The 18,680-nt window shown below is 40.1% G+C and overlaps 1 protein-coding gene across 3 annotated transcripts in view; it reads left to right on the top strand.

Moving 5' to 3' along the window:
- Window positions 1-6,411, top strand: part of slc7a10a (solute carrier family 7 member 10a) — a 48,619-nt gene extending 42,208 nt beyond the window's left edge. For all 3 annotated transcript variants that reach the window (XM_057848089.1, XM_057848104.1, XM_057848097.1), the window contains 2 exons: window positions 4,243-4,420; window positions 4,492-6,411. In XM_057848089.1, coding sequence (XP_057704072.1) covers window positions 4,243-4,420; window positions 4,492-4,592 — 279 coding nt within the window. In that variant the 3' untranslated portion in view covers window positions 4,593-6,411. The remainder of the gene's footprint in view (window positions 1-4,242; window positions 4,421-4,491) is intronic.
- The last annotated feature ends 12,269 nt before the right edge of the window (window positions 6,412-18,680 follow it).

Here is an 18,680-nt window from a genome sequence, read left to right as displayed (position 1 = left end):
GTAAGGGCTGTTCGGTCCCTGTACGACCAGTGTCAGAGTCTGGTCCGCATTGCCGGCAGTAAGTCGAATTCGTTCCCAGTGAGGATTGGACTCCGCCAAGGCTGCCCTTTGTCACCGATTCTGTTCATAATTTTTATGGACAGAATTTCTAGGCGCAGCCGAAGCGTTGAGGGGGTCCGGTTTGGTGGCCTCAGCATCTCATCTCTGCTTTTTGCAGATGATGTGGTGCTGTTGGCTTCATCAAGCCGTGACCTCCAACTCTCACTGGGGCGGTTTGCAGCCGAGTGTGAAGCGGTTGGGATGAAGATCAGCACCTCCAAATCCGAGACCATGGTCCTCAGCCGGAAAAGGGTGGCATGCCCTCTCCGGGTCGGGGATGAGATCCTGCCCCAAGTGGAGGAGTTTAAGTATCTTGGGGTCTTGTTCACGAGTGAGGGTAGGAAGGAGCGGGAGATTGACAGGCGGATCGGTGCAGCGTCTGCAGTGATGCGGACTCTGCACCGGTCCGTTGTGGTGAAGAAGGAGCTGAGCCAAAAGGCGAAGCTCTCGATTTACCGGTCGATCTACGTTCCTGCCCTCACCTATGGTCACGAACTGTGGGTCGTGACCGAAAGAACAAGATCCCGGATACAAGCGGCCGAAATGAGTTTCCTCCGCAGGGTGTCCGGGCTCTCCCTTAGAGATCGGGTGAGAAGCTCGGTCATCCGGGAGGGGCTTGGTGTCGAGCCGCTACTCCTCCGCGTTGAGAGGAGCCAGTTGAGGTGGCTCGGGCATCTGGTTCGGATGCCTCCTGGACGCCTCCCTGGAGAGGTGTTCCGGGCATGTCCCACCGGTGGGAGGCCCCGGGGTCGACCCAGGACACGCTGGAGAGACTATGTCGCTCGGCTGGCCTGGGAACGTCTTGGAATCCCGCCGGAGGAGCTGGCTGAAGTGGCTGGGGAGAGGGAAGTTTGGGCTTCCCTGCTGAAGCTGCTGCCCCCGCGACCCGACCCCGGAATAAGCGGAAGATAATGGATGGATGGATGGATGGATGGATGGATGGATGGATGGATGGATGAGGTGCATGTCCACTATAAAGAGAGAGAATCTAAAAAGAACAATCCAGTATTTGAACGCCAGAGAAAACGAATGTTAATGTTTGGTACAGGAGTACAGTTTGTTTGCAATTACAGAGATCAAAACTTTCCGGAAGTTTTTCACCGGGTTTGCACACACTGTAGGAGGGATCTTGGCCCACTCTCCCACACAGTTCTTCTCTAGATCAGTCAGTGTCCTGGGCTTTCGCTGAGAAACCCGGGAGTTTGAGCTCCCTCCAAAAGTTTTTTATTGGGTTTAGGTCTGGAGACTGACTAGGCCATGCTAGAACCTGAATATGCTTCTTACGGAGCAATACCTTGGTTTTCCTGGCTGTGTGCTTCGAGTCATTGTCATGTTGGAAGACCCAGCCATGATCCATCGTCAATGCTCGATCTGATTGAGGGAAGGAGGTTGTTCCCCAAAATCTCACAATACAGGGCCCCAGTCATCCTCTCTTTATTAAAGTGCACTTATCCTGTCCCATACACAGAAAAACACCCCAGAGCATGATGCTACCACATCCATGCTTCACAGTAGGGATGGTGTTCTTGGGATAGTACTCATCATTCTTCTTCCTCCAAACACTATGAGTCGAATCAAGACCAAAAAGACCTGTTTTGCTCTCATCTGACCACAAAACTTTCTCCCATGACTCCTCTGCATCATCCAAATGGTCTAAAGCAAACTTACGACGGGCCTTGACATGTGCTGGTTTAAGCAGGGGAACCTTCCGTGCCATGCATGATTTCAAACCATTACGTCTTAGTGTATTACCAACAGTAACCTTGGAAATGGTTGTCCCTGCTCTTTTCAGGTCATTGACCAACTCCTGTCGAGTAGTTCTGGGCTGATTCTTCACCTTTTTTAGAATCATTAAGACCCCACGAGGTTATATCTTACATTGGGCTCCACTCCGATTGAGATTGACCGTCTTCCATTTTATAATTATTGCTCCAACAGTGGACCTTTTTTCACCAAGCTGCTTGGTTATTACTTATACGCTTTCCAACCTTGTGGAGGTGTACATTTTTATCTCAGGTGTCTTTGGACAGCTCTTTGGTCTTGGCCATGTTACAAGTTTGAGTTTTACTGATTGATTGATTGGGGTGGACAGGTGTTTTTATACAGCTTTCGACCTCAAACAAGTGCATCTAATTCACGATAATACATAGAGTGGAGGTGGACTTTTAATAGGCAGACTAACAGGTCTTTCAGGGTTGGAATTCTAGCTGATAGAAAGATGTTCAAATACTTATTTGCAGCTGTATCACTCAAATAAATTGTTTAAAAAATCATGCATTGTGATTTCTGGATTTTTCTTTTTTAGATTATCTCTCTCACAGTGGACATGCACCTACGATGAAAATTTCTGACTCCTCCAATGATTTCTAAGTGGGAGGACTTGCAAAATAGCAGGATGTTCAAATACTTATTTTCTTCACTGTAAGTTGTTCTATTATATCAGCTTTACAGTGGGGCAAATAAGTATTTAGTCAACCACTAATTGTGTAAGTTCTCCCACTTGAAAATATTAGAGAGGCCTGTAATTGTCAACAAAGGTAAACCTCAACCATGAGAGACAGAATGTGGAAAAAAACCCAGAAAATCACATTGTTTGATTTTTAAAGAATTTATTTGCAAATCATGGTGGAAAATAAGTACTTGGTCAATACCAAAAGTTCATCTCAACACTTTGTTATGTACCCTTTGTTGGCAATAACGGAGGCCAAGCGTTTTCTGTAACTCTTCACAAGCTTTTCACACACTGTTGCTGGTGTTTGGCCCATTCCTCCATGCAGATCTCCTCTAGAGCAGTGATGTTTTGGGGCTGTCGTTGGGCAACACGGACTTTCAACTCCCTCCACAGATTTTCTATGGGGTTGAGATCTGGAGACTGGCTAGGCCACTCCAGGACCTTGAAATGCTTGTTACGAAGCCACTCCTTTGTTGCCCTGGCTGTATGTTTGGGATCATTGTTGTGCTGAAAGAACCAGCCACGTCTCATCTTCAATGCCCTTGCTAACGGAAGGAGATTTTCACTCAAAATCTCTCGATACATGGCCCCAATCATTCTTTCCTTTACACAGATCAGTCGTCCTGGTCCCTTTGCAGAAAAACAGCCCCAAAGCATGATGTTTCCACCCCCATGCTTCACAGTGGGCATTGTGTTCTTCGGATGCAATTCAGTATTCTTTCTCCTCCAAACACGAGAACCTGTGTTTCTACCAAAAATTCTATTTTAGTTTCATCTGACCATAATACATTCTCCCAGTCCTCTTCTGGATCATCCAAATGCTCTCTAGCGAACCGCAGAGGGGCCTGGACGTGTACTTTCTTCAGCAGGGGGACATGTCTAGCGGTGCAGGATTTAAGTCCCTGGCGGCGCACTGTCTTACTGATAGTAGCCTTTGTTACTGTGGTCCTAGCTCTTTGTAGGTCATTCACTAGGTCCCCCCGTGTGGTTCTTGTTATCATTTTGACGCCACAGGGTGAGATCTTGCATGGAGCCCCAGATCAAGGGAGATTAATCAGTGGTCTTGTATGTCTTCCATTGTCTAATAATTGCTCCCACAGCTGATTTCTTTACATCAAGCGTTTTACCTATTGCAGATTCAGTCTTCCCAGCTTGGTGCAGGTCTACAATTTTGTCTCTAGTGCCCTTCGACAGCTCTTTGGTCTTGGCCATAGTGGAGTTTGGAGTGTGACTGACTGAGGTTGTGGACAGGTGTCTTTTATACCGATAATGAGTTAAAACAGGTACCATTAATACAGGTAACGAGTGGAGCCTCGTTAGACCTCGTTAGAAGAAGTTAGACTTCGACAGCCAGAAATCTTGCTTGTTTGTAGGTGACCAAATACTTATTTTCCACTGTAATTTGGAAATAAATTCTTTAAAAATCAAACAATGTGATTTTCTGTTGTTTTTTTTCTTCCACATTCTGTCTCTCATGGTTGAGGTTTACCCATGTTGACAATTACAGGCCTCTCTAATCTTTTCAAGTAGGAGAACTTGCACAATTGGTGGTTGACTAAATACTTATTTGCCCCACTGTATCTGCCGACTTTTACTCAAAACGGCCAACGTTTGGCACGATTATGCGGTAAGAAACGTGCCCTTCAGCAATAATCGACTCCAACAATGACCCCTACATTTTTGTTTTGCAGGTCAACTTGCTAATCCCCATCGCTTACATGCTGTTCTGGGTCGTGCTCCTATGCTTCAGCCTGTACTCTGAGCCAGTGGTGTGCGGCTTGGGAATGGTCATCATGCTTACCGGTGTGCCCGTCTACTTTGTGGGTGTCTGGTGGAAAAACAAGCCCAAGTGGATTTACCGAATCACAGGTAATTGCTCGCCTAGTACGATCAACTGCACAATGCCTGCGTGGTTTCATTATGTTGCTCTTCTCTTGCAGAGAAAGTGACGTACATGGGCCAGAAGGCATGTTACGTGATGTTCCCTCAGGAGGATCCGGCAGAGGGTGAACCACTCACATCTGACAAAGACAGAGACTAAGACTTTAACGCCCCCTGGTGGGTGCAGTTTAACTCTTGTTGATATTGGTCATAGATGAATAGGACACAAATACACACACACAAAGACCAGACTAACACATGCACACACGTATGTTGGGGTATGGTGCCGCACCACCCGGCAAAACACAGTCTTGGTATTTGCAACAGGACTTGAATATGTGCACCGCCGGACCTCAAGCCACATCCAGCGCTTCCAAGTTTTCCGACGCACAAGGGTGCCCCCAAAGGACCGGGGCGGTTACTGCATTTTTTAAAATCCAAATTTTCTATGCATATTAGCCTTTTTCAGTCACACTAATATAATATAAGTAATTTAATTTAGCTGTGTAAATTTTTAGGATTTAAAAAAAAATCATTATCAATGAAAAGACTATTTTTTTTAATGATGTGCATTTGAGGACTAACAACACTTCACTATCAATTTTCCATCCATCCAATGTGCCTTTCCGGGAAGGACTTTTTGGCTAAACCGGTCTGACAGTGAGGCGCATCAGCACCACCTGCTGCTGCTCTAGAAGGATGCATCTTGAATTGATTTTTCTTTTTTTTTTTTTTTTTTACTTCTTAAACTGTTGAGACAAATCGTTTTCAAAGTTCATCCACGGATGGCTTTGAGCTGTTTTATGCATGCAATTAATTGTGCCTTATTGACGAGTCATTTTTTTTAGTGTGCTTACTGTTGGAATTTTTATCTTTTTATTGATGTCAGGGGAACAAAGTTAAACATTTTTAAATGCCAACTTGTTGCTGTTTAGCTAATCAACAAACAAGAAAATTGTGTACTTATTTCTATATTTATATTTTAAATGCATTTTACTTACTATTATTCTGCTACTACTTTTGCTCAGCTATGTACATGATTCTTCCTGGTTTGTCTTAATAATAATGGTAACCCAAAGATAAATTTTAATCATTTTCATATATGCAAACTTCACCTAGCGCTCTAAACTTTACTCTTGGACTTTTTGTTCCTGCCACCAACTTCTGGTAAGCACTTGAATTTGTAAAATGGTGGAAAATGGGAAAGACTAAAAAGTAGAAAATATAGCAAAATAGTTTGTATTGTCTATTCAAGATGTTTTTGACGAAACGACGAAACACACCGTCTGTGCATTTTTGTCAAGAAGAAAAACTACATTTCTGTCGTCTGTTGACTTAAAATGCTAAGCTAAAAGAAAATGTTAATAGTTGCGTGACTTGCGTCTTGAAAACTAAAATTTGTGTTGTGTGTTTTAAATTGCTGCCAACTATTGAAACAATCAACTACAAAATAGGATGTTCCTCTAATCTCTGGACAAAAATGTTACAAAAAAAAGTATTTGGAAAGTACCGTATTTTTTGGTTTGTAAGTCTAAGTTTTTTTCATAGATTTGCCATACTCTGTAGTGACTCGTGTGAATTTACTTACATATTATTATGTCATTTTGCATGTTATTTTCATACTAAACCGCATGAGGGCGCTCAACATGGTCTGCGTTTCAACATTGGCGGTTAACTTATAAAAACAACTGAGAATGGCTGAACAAAATGGGACACAAACTATCTGAATAACTCTTAATAGCTATGTTACGGTAACATACGTTCTCAGTTCATGTTCATGCGTCATCTAAAACAGGGGTCCCCAACCTTTTTTGCACCACGGACCGGTGTGATTTGGGTCTTTTTTTCACGGACCGGTGTTCTGTCAAATTTTGCCCCCAAAGCTTTTGTGGCGGTCTTTTACACATGTCCGTCCATGATCAAACTTACAGTGGGGCAAATAAGTATTTAGTCAACCACCAATTGTGCAAGTTCTCCTACTTGAAAAGATTTGAGAAGCCTGTAATTGTCAACATGGGTAAACCTCAACCATGAGAGACAGAATGTGGAGAGAAAAAAAGAAAATCACATTGTTTGATTTTTAAAGAATTTATTTCCAAATTAGAGTGGAAAATAAGTATTTGGTCAACCACAATCAAGCAAGATTTCTGGCTGTCAAAGAGGTCTAACTTCTTCTAACGAGGCTTCACTTGTTACCTGTATTAATGGCACCTGTTTTAACTCATTATCGGTATAAAAGACACCTGTCCACAACCTCAGTCAGTCACACTCCAAACTCCACTATGGCCAAGACCAAATAGCTGTCGAAGGACACCAGAGACAAAATTGTAGACCTGCACCAGGCTGGGAAGACTGAATCTGCAATAGGTAAAACGCTTGGTGTAAAGAAATCAACTGTGGGAGCAATTATTAGAAAACGGAAGACATACAAGAACACTGATAATCTCCCTCGATCTGGGGCTCCATGCAAGATCTCACCCCGTGGTGTCAAAATGATAACAAGAACGTTGAGCAAAAATCCTAGAACCACACGGGGGACCTACTGAATGACCTACAGAGAGCTGGGACCACAAGTAACAAAGGCTACTATTAGTAACACAATGCGCCACCAGGGACACAAATCCTGCACTGCCAGATGTGTCCCCCTGCTGAAGAAAGTACACGTCCAGGCCCGTCTGCGGTTCGCTAGTGAGCATTTGGATGATCCAGAAGAGGACTGGGAGAATGTGTTATGGTCAGATGAAACCAAAATAGAACTTTTTGGTAGAAACACAGGTTCTCGTGTTTGGAGGAGAAAGAATACTGAATTGCATACCAGAACACCATACCCACTGTGAAGCATGGGAGTAAAAACATCATGGTTAGGGGCTGTTTATCTGCAAAGGGACCAGGACGACTGATCTGTGTAAAGGAAAGAATGAATGGTGCCATGTATCGAGAGATTTTGAGTGAAAATCTCCTTCCATCAGCAAGGGCATTGAAGATGAGACGTGGCTGGGTCTTTCAGCATGACAATGATCCCAAAAACACAGCTAGGGCAACAAAGGAGTGGCTTCGTAAGAAGCATTTCAAGGTCCTGGAGTGGCCTAGCCAGTCTCCAGATCTCAACCCCATAGAAAATCTGTGTGGCCCAACGACAGCCCCAAAACATCACTGTTCTAGAGGAGATCTGCATTGAGGAATGGGCCAAATACCAGCAACAGTGTGTGAAAAGCTTGTGAAGAGTTACAGAAAACGTTAGGCCTCCGTTATTGCCAACAAAGGTTACATAACAAAGTATTTAGATGAACGTTTGGTATTGACCAAATACTTATTTTCCACCATGAGTTGCAAATAAATTCTTCAAAAATCAAACAATGTGATTTTCAGGGTTTTTTTTTTCTCCACATTCTCTCTCTCATGGTTGAGGTTTACCTATATTGACAATTACAGGCCTCTCTAATATTTTCAGGTGGGAGAACTTGCACGATTAGTGGTTGACTAAATACTTATTTGCCTCACTGTAAGTTAATATTCCTTTGTAGTGTTTACTTTGGAATCGGTGCATTCGCGGCCATTTTTAACGTTACGCGCATGCAAAATTTGTCAGAACATTGGCAATTTGCGGCAAATGAAAAATACAGCAAATATAAAATAACATTTGTTTTTAGCCCCGTCATGTTAAGTGCAGGGAAAATTTAACTCACCTGCTGAATCAGTGGGAGGCCTGAGCTTGTTTCGTTGAGACGAGATGGTCCCATCTAGATGTGATTGGAGAGTGATAGAAGCCCGGTTCACAAAGGTACGATGTTGGAAATTGTAGCACGGTTTTCAGTGCTCTCGTAGCGATATCATGATATTCCGGAATTACTTTTATCCAGAACCTCGGTAGAGTTGTTGTCTCAAATGTACAGTACGTTTAAGGTCGCCGTCATTTGCGATCTCTACAAGCTGATCCTCCTGTTGCACAGACATGCTCGAATCACTCGGTTTATTCACAGATGGGTCACGAATCCACTCCTTCGCAGTTCGTGGTTCTTGAGTGATTGAGAAGTAGCGTATTTTGTTTTTTTTCCGAGGTTGTTGGCTCATCTTCTGGCTCGTCAGGTGCCCTTTTCCCCGTGTAAAATCTGTCCAAAGACGTCTTTTTTTCAGTCAGTCTAGTTTTAAGGCTAATTATTTCCGGGAACAATTCCCGTCCTACGTCATACGTTATTATCGAGGACAAGCGAACATAGATATACAAGACAAGATGTACTGCTAGCAGTCCAGTCAATGGATTTCTATGACGACATTCTATCCTGTAGTATTATATCTAGAGTAGACAGGGATATTGGTGTGTTAATGGGCACAGGCCAAAGTTGATTCGGCCGGAATGCAGTCGTTAATAAATTAATTATTTCTGTGCGGCTCGGTAGCAAATGCGCATCGGAGCGGTACCGGTCCGCGGCCCGGTGATTGGGGACCGCTGATCTAAAATTACAGTAGCATACCGTACACTTATTGAGCCTGTTGTTCTGTATTCTGTTTGTACTGTAAATTTCCTTTCAAGATGACATGTCTGTTCTTGGTGTTGGTTTATATCAAATTTCCCCTAAAAATGCGAATTATACGTTTTCATCCTCTTCATTGTGCATTTTTTGGCTGGTACAACTTCTACTCAGGTGCGACTTATAGTTTGATAAATACAGTACTCACAATGGTTCGCTTTTTCTACATTGTGTTGTGTTACAGACTCATTCCAATATGGATTAAATTACATTGAGCATGTTAAATTCCATTTTTTTTTTTGCCAAGGCTTTCAAATTTCTTGAAAACAATAACAAAAAAACTTTAAATAGTCACAGATTTGAAAGTATATTTGCATTTAAAAAAAAAAAATGTTAACGCCAAGTGAATGTTTCGTGAAGAATTTTTGAGGGGAAAATGTTTTAACTCATTTTGGAATGAGGCTGTAACAAAAAGAAAATGTGGAATTAAGACGATGTTTTGCTAATGGTAAAAACACTATTGACATTGGCTGTGATTTCGGCGATGAATGTCCTCTACTTAAAGTCCCTGTCAATAGGGATTGGACATCCATCACCATCAATGGCAGCCATTGATTTAAAAAAAAAAAAAAAAAAAGTCTTTTTTTTTTTTTGTGAATTTTACAGTTTTTATTAATGATTTTTGATGTGTAAATGTTTGTAAATGATTCTCCATAACAATGTCATTTCTCATTAAATATAGCATCTTTCCAAAAGCAAAAGAATTTCTGTTTCAAGTGCAACAGTGCTAATAGCAATAGCTAAAGGTCAACTGCTTTTAAAGTTGGGGGGGAAAGGACAATAACCGGAAACATTTTATAGAATAATTATTGGAGGCGGGGGTCAAAGATAACTGCTAGAATTATACGGCATCTTTTACTCCAATTTGTCGCTTAAATTTTCAAATAGGGATAAACGTATCTTTCTTAGCACGAGCTGAGTCCAGATTTAGAACCAAATCTTTGAAATCTAATGAACATGCAAACATGCAATGAATAAACTAATTATCATGCCCCTCCCTAAAAAAAAATCGAAGTCGGTTTATCAATTTCTCATAATCAGATAACTCCCCTTTTCTCAATGATATCACATTATGCTATTCATTCTTCCTCTCTTGCAATGTTATGATAAGAAATGATACTTATATTGTATTAGTACTTACCACAAAGGCCCAAGCACACTGCATGCGTGATCGTTGCGGTTCCGGTCCGGTTCAGTGTTGACTGCGTGCCACGCAGTCCGTCAAAAACACCGCCAACCTCGTCCCCCCCGTGAGCTCTCGCGTCATCGCGCGCGATAATGTGCCATTTAAAACAACGAAAAACACACTATACTCATCAGAGAAGCAGAGAGAGAGCACATATTTTCTTTGCATATTGATATTTTAGTTAATCTGGAATTAAGAGACAGCCATGACTGCATCATGATGAGATCAGGACAGAAAAACAAACATAATAGGACACCTTGCAGCTTCCTTTTTTATATTGTCCTTATAGAAAGGATCTGCTGCATCATAAATGATTTTGTGGGTTTCCACCTCCATGATGAAGTGCTCATCATCCATCTTCGCTCGTGTTTAAACCGTGATTAGGCACCTGGGCTGTTACGTCCAGGCCCAGCTCCGCCCATTTTGTCGGATGCGTGTCCGGCAAAAATAGAAAATAGCCTATACCATCCGGCGGGCATGCGGCGTTGGTCCGCAGTCAATCCGGAGCACTGACGCGGCCGGTACACGTTGAACAATAGGATATAATGGGAACGGATTGGCTCCGGCGCTATTTTTTACCGGAGTCGGACCGGAAACGCAACGATCACGGATGCGGTGTAACTGTATACCAATTGTTTATTTACCTAGCAATACAAAGAGTGGAATTAGGGAGGTGTCAATAATTGACTTCATGATGATGATGATGATGATGATGAAACTTCTTTATTTCAAGCATGCACACACAAAAGGAACAAAAACATACAATATAATTCAACAAAAATAATTGCACTCGAAAGGGAGTGGGAAGAAGAAAAAACTTATTTTGTCCCACCCCTGATCTCATTGTACAGCATCCTTACTCGTGGGATACTCCTGTCCACACAATGAAAAAGAAGAAAAAAGGAAAAACAGACAAAAACAACTAAACCAACAGACAACCAACTAATGTTGGCTCATTCACAATAATTTCAATATTTACACCAATTGACAAAAACAGCAACACACATTGTCAGCAAATGTCATTATATTGTGACCAGACCATATTTTTAGACAACGATTTAAATTTTTGGATATTCTGACACCGCTTGAAATGATTGTCTAAATTGTTCCAGAGTTTCACTCCACAGACAGACACACGAAAACGTTTGCAAGTAGTTCGAAATCTTGGCAACATAAAATTTCCAGAGCCTCGCAGACTATGGATATTCTCACGAACCTTAAATAGGTTTTGTAAATTATGGGGCAGTAATTCATTTTTTGCTTTAAATAGCATTATAGCTGTATGATAGTTTACAAGATCTTTGATTTTTAATAGTTTTGAGTGAGCAAATAAACGGTGGGTGTGATCGAGAAATCCAACCTTATGTATGATTCGTACCGCACGTTTCTGCAATGTGACTAATGAATTGATGGTAGATTTGGAAATGTTTCCCCACACTTCAATACAATATGTGAAATATGGGAGCACCAGAGAACAGTACAAAGTGCGGCGTGCACTGTCATCAAGGTATGATTTCACTTTGTTTATTAGTGACAGGCTTTTGGAGATCTTGGTTTTGATGTGTCTGATGTGGGTTTCCATGATAATTTACTATCTACAATAACTCCTAGAAATTTGAATTCATTTACATTCCCGATTGGGACCCCATCAATCTTTATTTGTATTTATTTGCGTTATATTTTAGGTTACTAAATATCATTACCTTTGTCTTATTTAAGTTAAGTCATAATTTATTTATATCCATCCACCTCTTTAATTTACTTAATTCCTCATTTACGGTAGTTACCAATTCATTTTGGTTTTCACTACTATAGAATATGTTTGTGTCATCTGCAAAAAGTATAAATTTCAATAACTGAGATACAGTATATATATCGTTGATATAAACATTAAATAATTTTGGTCCCAAAACGGACCCCTGAGGGACCCCATACATATACTGAGATATTCTGATGACCATTTCCCCATTTTCACATATTGTACCCTTCCTGTTAAATAACTTCTCAACCACTCGCCAGCAACCCCCCTGATACCATACAGATGTAGTTTCTTGAGTAAAATTGTGTGATCAGTTGTGTTAAAAGCTTTCTTTAGATCAATAAAAATTCCAACTGCATGTTTTTTTTCATCCAATGCATTTGTGATTTCTTCTACTGCATCTGTAATTGCCATTGAGGTGGTTGTTTTTGTTCTAAACCCATACTGGCCCTGGTTAATTATGTTGTGTTTATCAAGAAAATTATTAAATCGGCAGGTAAATAGTTTTTCCAAGATTTTAGAAAATTGTGGTAATAGTGATATCCGTCTATAATTTGTGTAACTGTGTTTACTGCCATTTTTGTGTATTGGAATTACTTTAGCAATTTTCATTTTGTTTGGAAATTGACCCGATTGAAATGATAAATTACAAATATAAGTGAGGGGCGTTGCAATGCTATGTATAACTTTTTTAACAATAAACATGTCAATATCGTGACAGTCGGTGGACAGCTTGCTCTTGCACTTCAATGCAGTATTTATCACCTCCTGCTCACTGGGTGCATAGAAAAAGATTGAATTCTGATTCCATTTAATTCTTTTATAATAGTGGTCGGGGTCCTGGTCCAGAATACCTGCAGCCAATTCTGAACCGATTTTTACAAAGAAACTATTAAAGCTGTTAACAACTTTTTTCACATCATAATTTATCCCATTCTTTTCAATGAAGTGGTCAGGATATGTTGCCTTGGTAGATCCTTGTTTGATTAATTTGTTCAATATGTTCCATGTGCCTTTTATATTATTTTTATTTTCATATAATTGCTTGTTGTAGTATAGCTTTTTACTAGTTCTTATTATAGCTCTTAATTTGTTCTTGTAAATCTTATATTTCAGTTCAGCTTCTTTGGTTTTTAACTTGATAAACAACTTGTATAAATAATTTTTCTTTTTGCAGGCGTTGATTATTCCTTTTGTCAACCAAGGGCATTTGAATTCCCTTTTCTTTGTACTGCTTCCTTCAACAGGACAGTGCGTATTATAAAGAGAAGTAAATTTCTCTAGGAACTTATCATACGCACTGTCCACATTTGATTCCCTAAATACAGTAGTCCAATCCTGGACCATCAAACTGTTATTGAATGCGTTAATATTTTCTTCGGTTCTTTTTTGTTGATATACCATTTCACTATCCTTACTTTTCAAGTCAACTTCATATGACTACATCTGACAGAATACATTTGTTCGCTGTCCTGATTTCCACCACAGTCCATTAAATATCTTAACAAATGTCATGAACACGAGACTTGAACTCAGAATAAACGGGAACCCAAACGCAGACAGCCATGACAGCCCAAAGTTTAAAAAAAAACAAAAAAAAAACGGTTTCAACATAAATAAACAAGGTTAAAATACCGTTTTGGCCCGAATATAAGACGGCCCTGATTCTAAGACGACCCCCTCTTTTTCAAGACTCAAGTTTGAAAAAAAGACTTTTTGAACACCAAATTAATTTTTATACAGAAAATAATTCCAGTACATCTGAAAAAAATGTTTATAACAATATATTTGAGAGATAAAGCATGTTATTTTGCCTCATTCATATCTTAATATCTGAACATTTAAATTTGTAAACTCAAGTGCAATCACATTCGTAACAGAATGGCTTCTGGTTTTTTGAAATGTAAATAAACCAATCTATTATGATAAAACAACAAAATTGCAATAACGGCATTAACCATCAAAGTGAAATCTAACTGTAACTGTAGTCTTGAAACAAATCTGAATAAGGAAAAACATTGCAATAGATTAAGACAAACTGGTTAAACTTGAGAGTAGCTGAGATCTGTAATGACAGAACATCGCTTCAAAGATATCTGGCACCATCTAGCGTCGTAAATGGGTATAACGTCTAGACCGCGAATATAAGACGACCCCGTCTTTTTCAGTCTTATTTCAATGAAAAAAACACCGTCTTATATTCGGGCCAATACCGTACATTAAATAGTGAACGGTTTAAACAAAGATTGCAAAATCTCACATCCAAGGGGGAAAAAAATTGAACATGTAAAATTAAACCAGAAATGAATGTGCAGAATTTACCTTCTTATGTTTGCATATTGTAGCTCTACTTAAAACCTCATTGATATCCAGATTTGCAAAATGCAAATTCTTGCCATTTTTCAACCGGTCTCACGATGAATGGTGAATAGGCCAAAATACCAGCAACAGTGTGTGAAAAGCTTGTGAAGAGTTACAGAAAACGTTTGGCCTCCGTTATTGCCAACAAAGGGTACATAACAAAGTATTGCGATGAACTTTTGGTATTGACCAAATACTTATTTTCCACCATGATTTGCAAATAAATTCTTTAAAAATCAAACAATGTGATTTTCTTGGGGTTTTTTCCAGCTTCTGTCCCTCATGGTTGAGGTTCACCCATGTTGACAATTACAGGCCTCTCTAATATTTTCAAGTGGGAGAACTTGCACAATTAGTGGTTGACTAAATACTTATTTGCCCCACTGTATATAATAGAATTAATCTATTTTCACCTCAAAATAACTCAAAATGTAGCTATTAATATCTAAACCCCTGGCAACAAAAGTGAAAACACACCTTTGAAAAAACGTACATCCCTAAATGTCCAAATTGAGTACTGCTTGTCATTTTCCCTCCAAAATGTCATTAGACTCGTTACAGGAGTGCTGTCAGCATTGCTGCAGAGATTGAAGAGGTGGGGGGTCAGCCTGTTAGTGCTCAGACCATACGCCGCACTCTACATCAAATTGGTGTGCATGGCTGTCACCCCAGGAGGAAGCCTCTTCTGAAGACGGTACACAAGAAAGCCTGCAAACAGTTTGCTGAAGACATGTCAACAAAGCACATGAATTACTGGAACCATGTCCTATGGTCTGATGGGACGGGTGGGCTTTCTTTCAGTTAGTTAGACTCCAGCGTATGACGTGGCACTCGCAATGTTTCCGCCTCTATCGCCATGTTGGAAGCAGGAAGTTCGGTGTCAGAACTCCGGGAAATATAAACAGTGAGGCATTTCGACACAGGTAGCTCTTTAAAAATGGTTGGAAATTATTGTTCGGTAAAGAATTGCAACAACCGATCGAACCCCATTGAGTTTCTTCCGGATCCCTACATGGAGAAAAGGCGAGGGAAAAGGTCATATCTGAACTTACCAAACATTGAAGAATGGCATGGGAACATTGAGCAAGGTAAATCTGTTTTCTAAAACACAGCATTGATTTGTCACGTAACTATCATAGCTTAGCACAGCACAAATTCAGATGTTCATGACAATGAAAATGTAAACACACATTACCTAAATTTGCAAAAACGATGGTGTTGCCGTTTGCTACGGTCATAATGTGCAGGTCCTGCACCCATCCGCAGCAAAACTGTTCGTAGCTTTGTAGCGATTTGTAGTTTCGCAATTGCTGAGGAGTGTAGTAACTTACACCAAACACTAAATACAGCATGATGTCCATTTTGCGTAGTGGTGGAAGCTTGTCGACATCTTTATTCCATTTGTGTTTGCTCACATATCTGTCCTTTGCCGTGGTAACAAGTTTGTCTCTGTATCGAACTGGCAAATTTTCCTTAATTTTTTTTCATTTTGACACTCGTAGTTGAATTGTATTTGCCGTTTTAAGTTTAAATGTCCCGTGATGCAGACGTGCTTCCAATATGGCTGCGTTGTCGCAAATCTCACATGATCTCGTGTTGTTGTGACGTAAACGCTCGAGCCTAATATTCAGCACTACACTGACAAAAGAAACCAACCTTCCTTTGTGAAGTACTTTGTCACATCCCGTTGGCCTTTTCTACCCCTCTCCTGTTTTGCTTTCTTTTCTGTCCTCTTTTGATAACCTGATTTCTGTTTTGAAAACATTACTGCAGTACCGCACAATCCGAGTCATTGACTGGTGTAAATGCGCACAGCTGCTCCCGCGGTCTGATTGATGGAAGGGGCGGACCAAACCATTTAATGAAAATACGGGGGCAATTCATACTGTATGCTCTCTGGGTGTTTACCTTTTGCCAAAAACAAAACAAGAAAAAGAAACCCTTAGTTTTATTCCTATTAAAATTATAATGATTAATCTTTAAATTTGCAAACGATTACCTAATGTTCTAATTTTCTTTGTGGGCCTCATCCGGGCATGGGCCCGTAGAATCAGTATCCCTTTTCACCCCTATAGACCCTACTCACCTACGTCACAAAATGACGTGTCGCTGTATCCGGCCGCCATATTGTCCATCATTTTTTAGCCCTATTCTCGATGGTTTCAATTAGTCGTGCAATTTATAGAGCAATTCATGGAAGCCCCGGTGTTATCTGACGCTGTAAACTCATTGGATGCGTTGCATAAAAGGCGTTATGTGGAAAAGCTTCAGTTTATCCATTCGCCAGATCCATATTTGATGCCTAAATCGATGTTTTTCGACCCGTTTTCTTCGCCGTCTCTGCCTGACATCTGCTACCCTGATATTTACAACTATCTTGTCCACACAAAATCAGCCTATTCTCACGAAAGTTTGAAAAACTTTAAGAGCTTGGAGGCTTATAAATACTTCGTTGCTGGTTGGGTGAAACAGGTCCTCGTCCGCGAAAATTCGGCAGGAATCTGTCTTGTGCTCGGGAAGGTGAGTTACGAAATTTTCAATTCAAAATCTTTTGTTCTTGCTAACATCCACTGTCAAGTCTAATGTATTTCATGTCATTTGTCAATGGAGCTAGGGCTTTTAATGTTTATATGGTTTAGCGATAGCACTCTCACTACATACATATATAATATGTAGGGCTGTCAAAATTATCGCGTTAACGCGCGGTAATTAATTTTTTAAATTAATCACGTTAAAATATTTGACGCAATTAACGCACATGTCCCGCACAGAAAGTATTCTGCCTTTTGGTAAGTTTTACAGCAAAGCTTTTTGTGCTGTCCAACAGCGAACTCTTGTGGTCGCTTTGCGACATGGTTTATTGTTTTCTTGCCAGTTCATTATGGCTGCACGACGTCTCGGGCTGATAATGTTGTGCTTATATGATCCTTGGACAAGATTTGTCCGTAAGTATGGTTTTTGCAAAGAATGTACATATTATGTTAGTATGCGAAATGTTATATTTTTTGTATGAGACGCTTTTTGTTTATGTTTAGTGAACCTGTATAGCGTGCTAAGCTAACGTTGTTGCTAATGCAATCTTTGTGTACTTTTTTTTTGGTAGTTTTACGACGGTCTAAAGAGGACAATGGTTTGAGGCCATTTTATTAATAAATCAGATGAAAAAGGAAGAAGTCTAATTATTAAGGCGTCGTTCACTAGCTGTCTAGCTTTGGAAAAAGTAGACGCTTCGGAGTGAGGACAGCATAGACAGATTTAAATGACAGTAGAGTGAAATGCCCACTACAGTCCTTATGTACCGTATGTTGAATGTATATATATATCCATCTTGTGTCTTATCTTTCTATTCAAACAATTTATTTTACAGAATATATATATAATTTACAGAAAAATATGGCATATTTTATAGATGGTTTGAATAGTGATTAATTGTGATTAATTAATTTTTAAGCTGTAATTAACTCTATTAAAAATTTTAATCCTTTGACAGCCCTAAAAATATGTAATAAATATGAAGTGCGATAGCACTACTCCAGATTGTCCCTAGTTGAATTTATTTTTTGGCTTTTGACCTCAATAGTGAAATTGTAAATTAATTGTATGACAACTGTCTTATTAACCCCTTATAATTATATATTTTCAGGTAGTTCATTCACAACGTCTGAGTGTATGTTGTCGGCGATTAGCCTAGCAATGATCTTAATTGTGGTTGTCAGCCCGAAACCCTCTAAATATATATTAAATGCATCTTACCAGATATAAAATGACTACTACATAATCTGTGGTAATCGTTTGGAGCCCAGTTTTCTCGTCGAATTGCAGCAGCCCATCTCGCTCTCCTCTCCGGGTCTCTCGGAATCCGGTAGAACTTCAAGTCTCTCCGTCTATCTTCTCTGTTATTGCAACCAACCGCCACACACGCCTTCACCATTTTGATTATTAATGTTAACGAGCAGAAAAACACGCCATAATAGGAGGAATTTACGCAGCGGTAATGCATCAACAGTGACGAGTTGACGGACAATATGGCGCGGGGGCGTGGTTGTGACGTCGTGTGACTAGGGTCTATACAGCACCCCTGGGGGAAGGGGGCAGCTTAATTGAGGAGGAGTACGTCCACCCGGCCCCCCCGGGATTTCCGCCCTTGCCTGTTACATTAAAATATTATGACATCAACTAAAGGTGTAAAAAACTCAAAATTTTATTGATGACAAGCACAGAAACAAACAAATAACAGCCTTTTTCTCATATCATTCCAACAAACTCGTGATAAAACGATACTACTAGTCAGTAGTTGTATTCTTAGCTGAAATATAGAAATATATATTGTGTGCAGGCTACTCTCTCTTCACTATTCCAGTGTTAATTACCTCATTTACCTCTTTAACCATCTCGATTCTGTTAGTGCTGCAC

The sequence above is a fragment of the Corythoichthys intestinalis genome, chromosome 1 (assembly GCF_030265065.1).
Source record: "Corythoichthys intestinalis isolate RoL2023-P3 chromosome 1, ASM3026506v1, whole genome shotgun sequence".
In the NCBI taxonomy this organism is placed as follows: domain Eukaryota; kingdom Metazoa; phylum Chordata; class Actinopteri; order Syngnathiformes; family Syngnathidae; genus Corythoichthys; species Corythoichthys intestinalis.
Note: the sequence above shows the minus strand (reverse complement) of the source record. Positions and strands in the feature narration are given on the sequence as shown.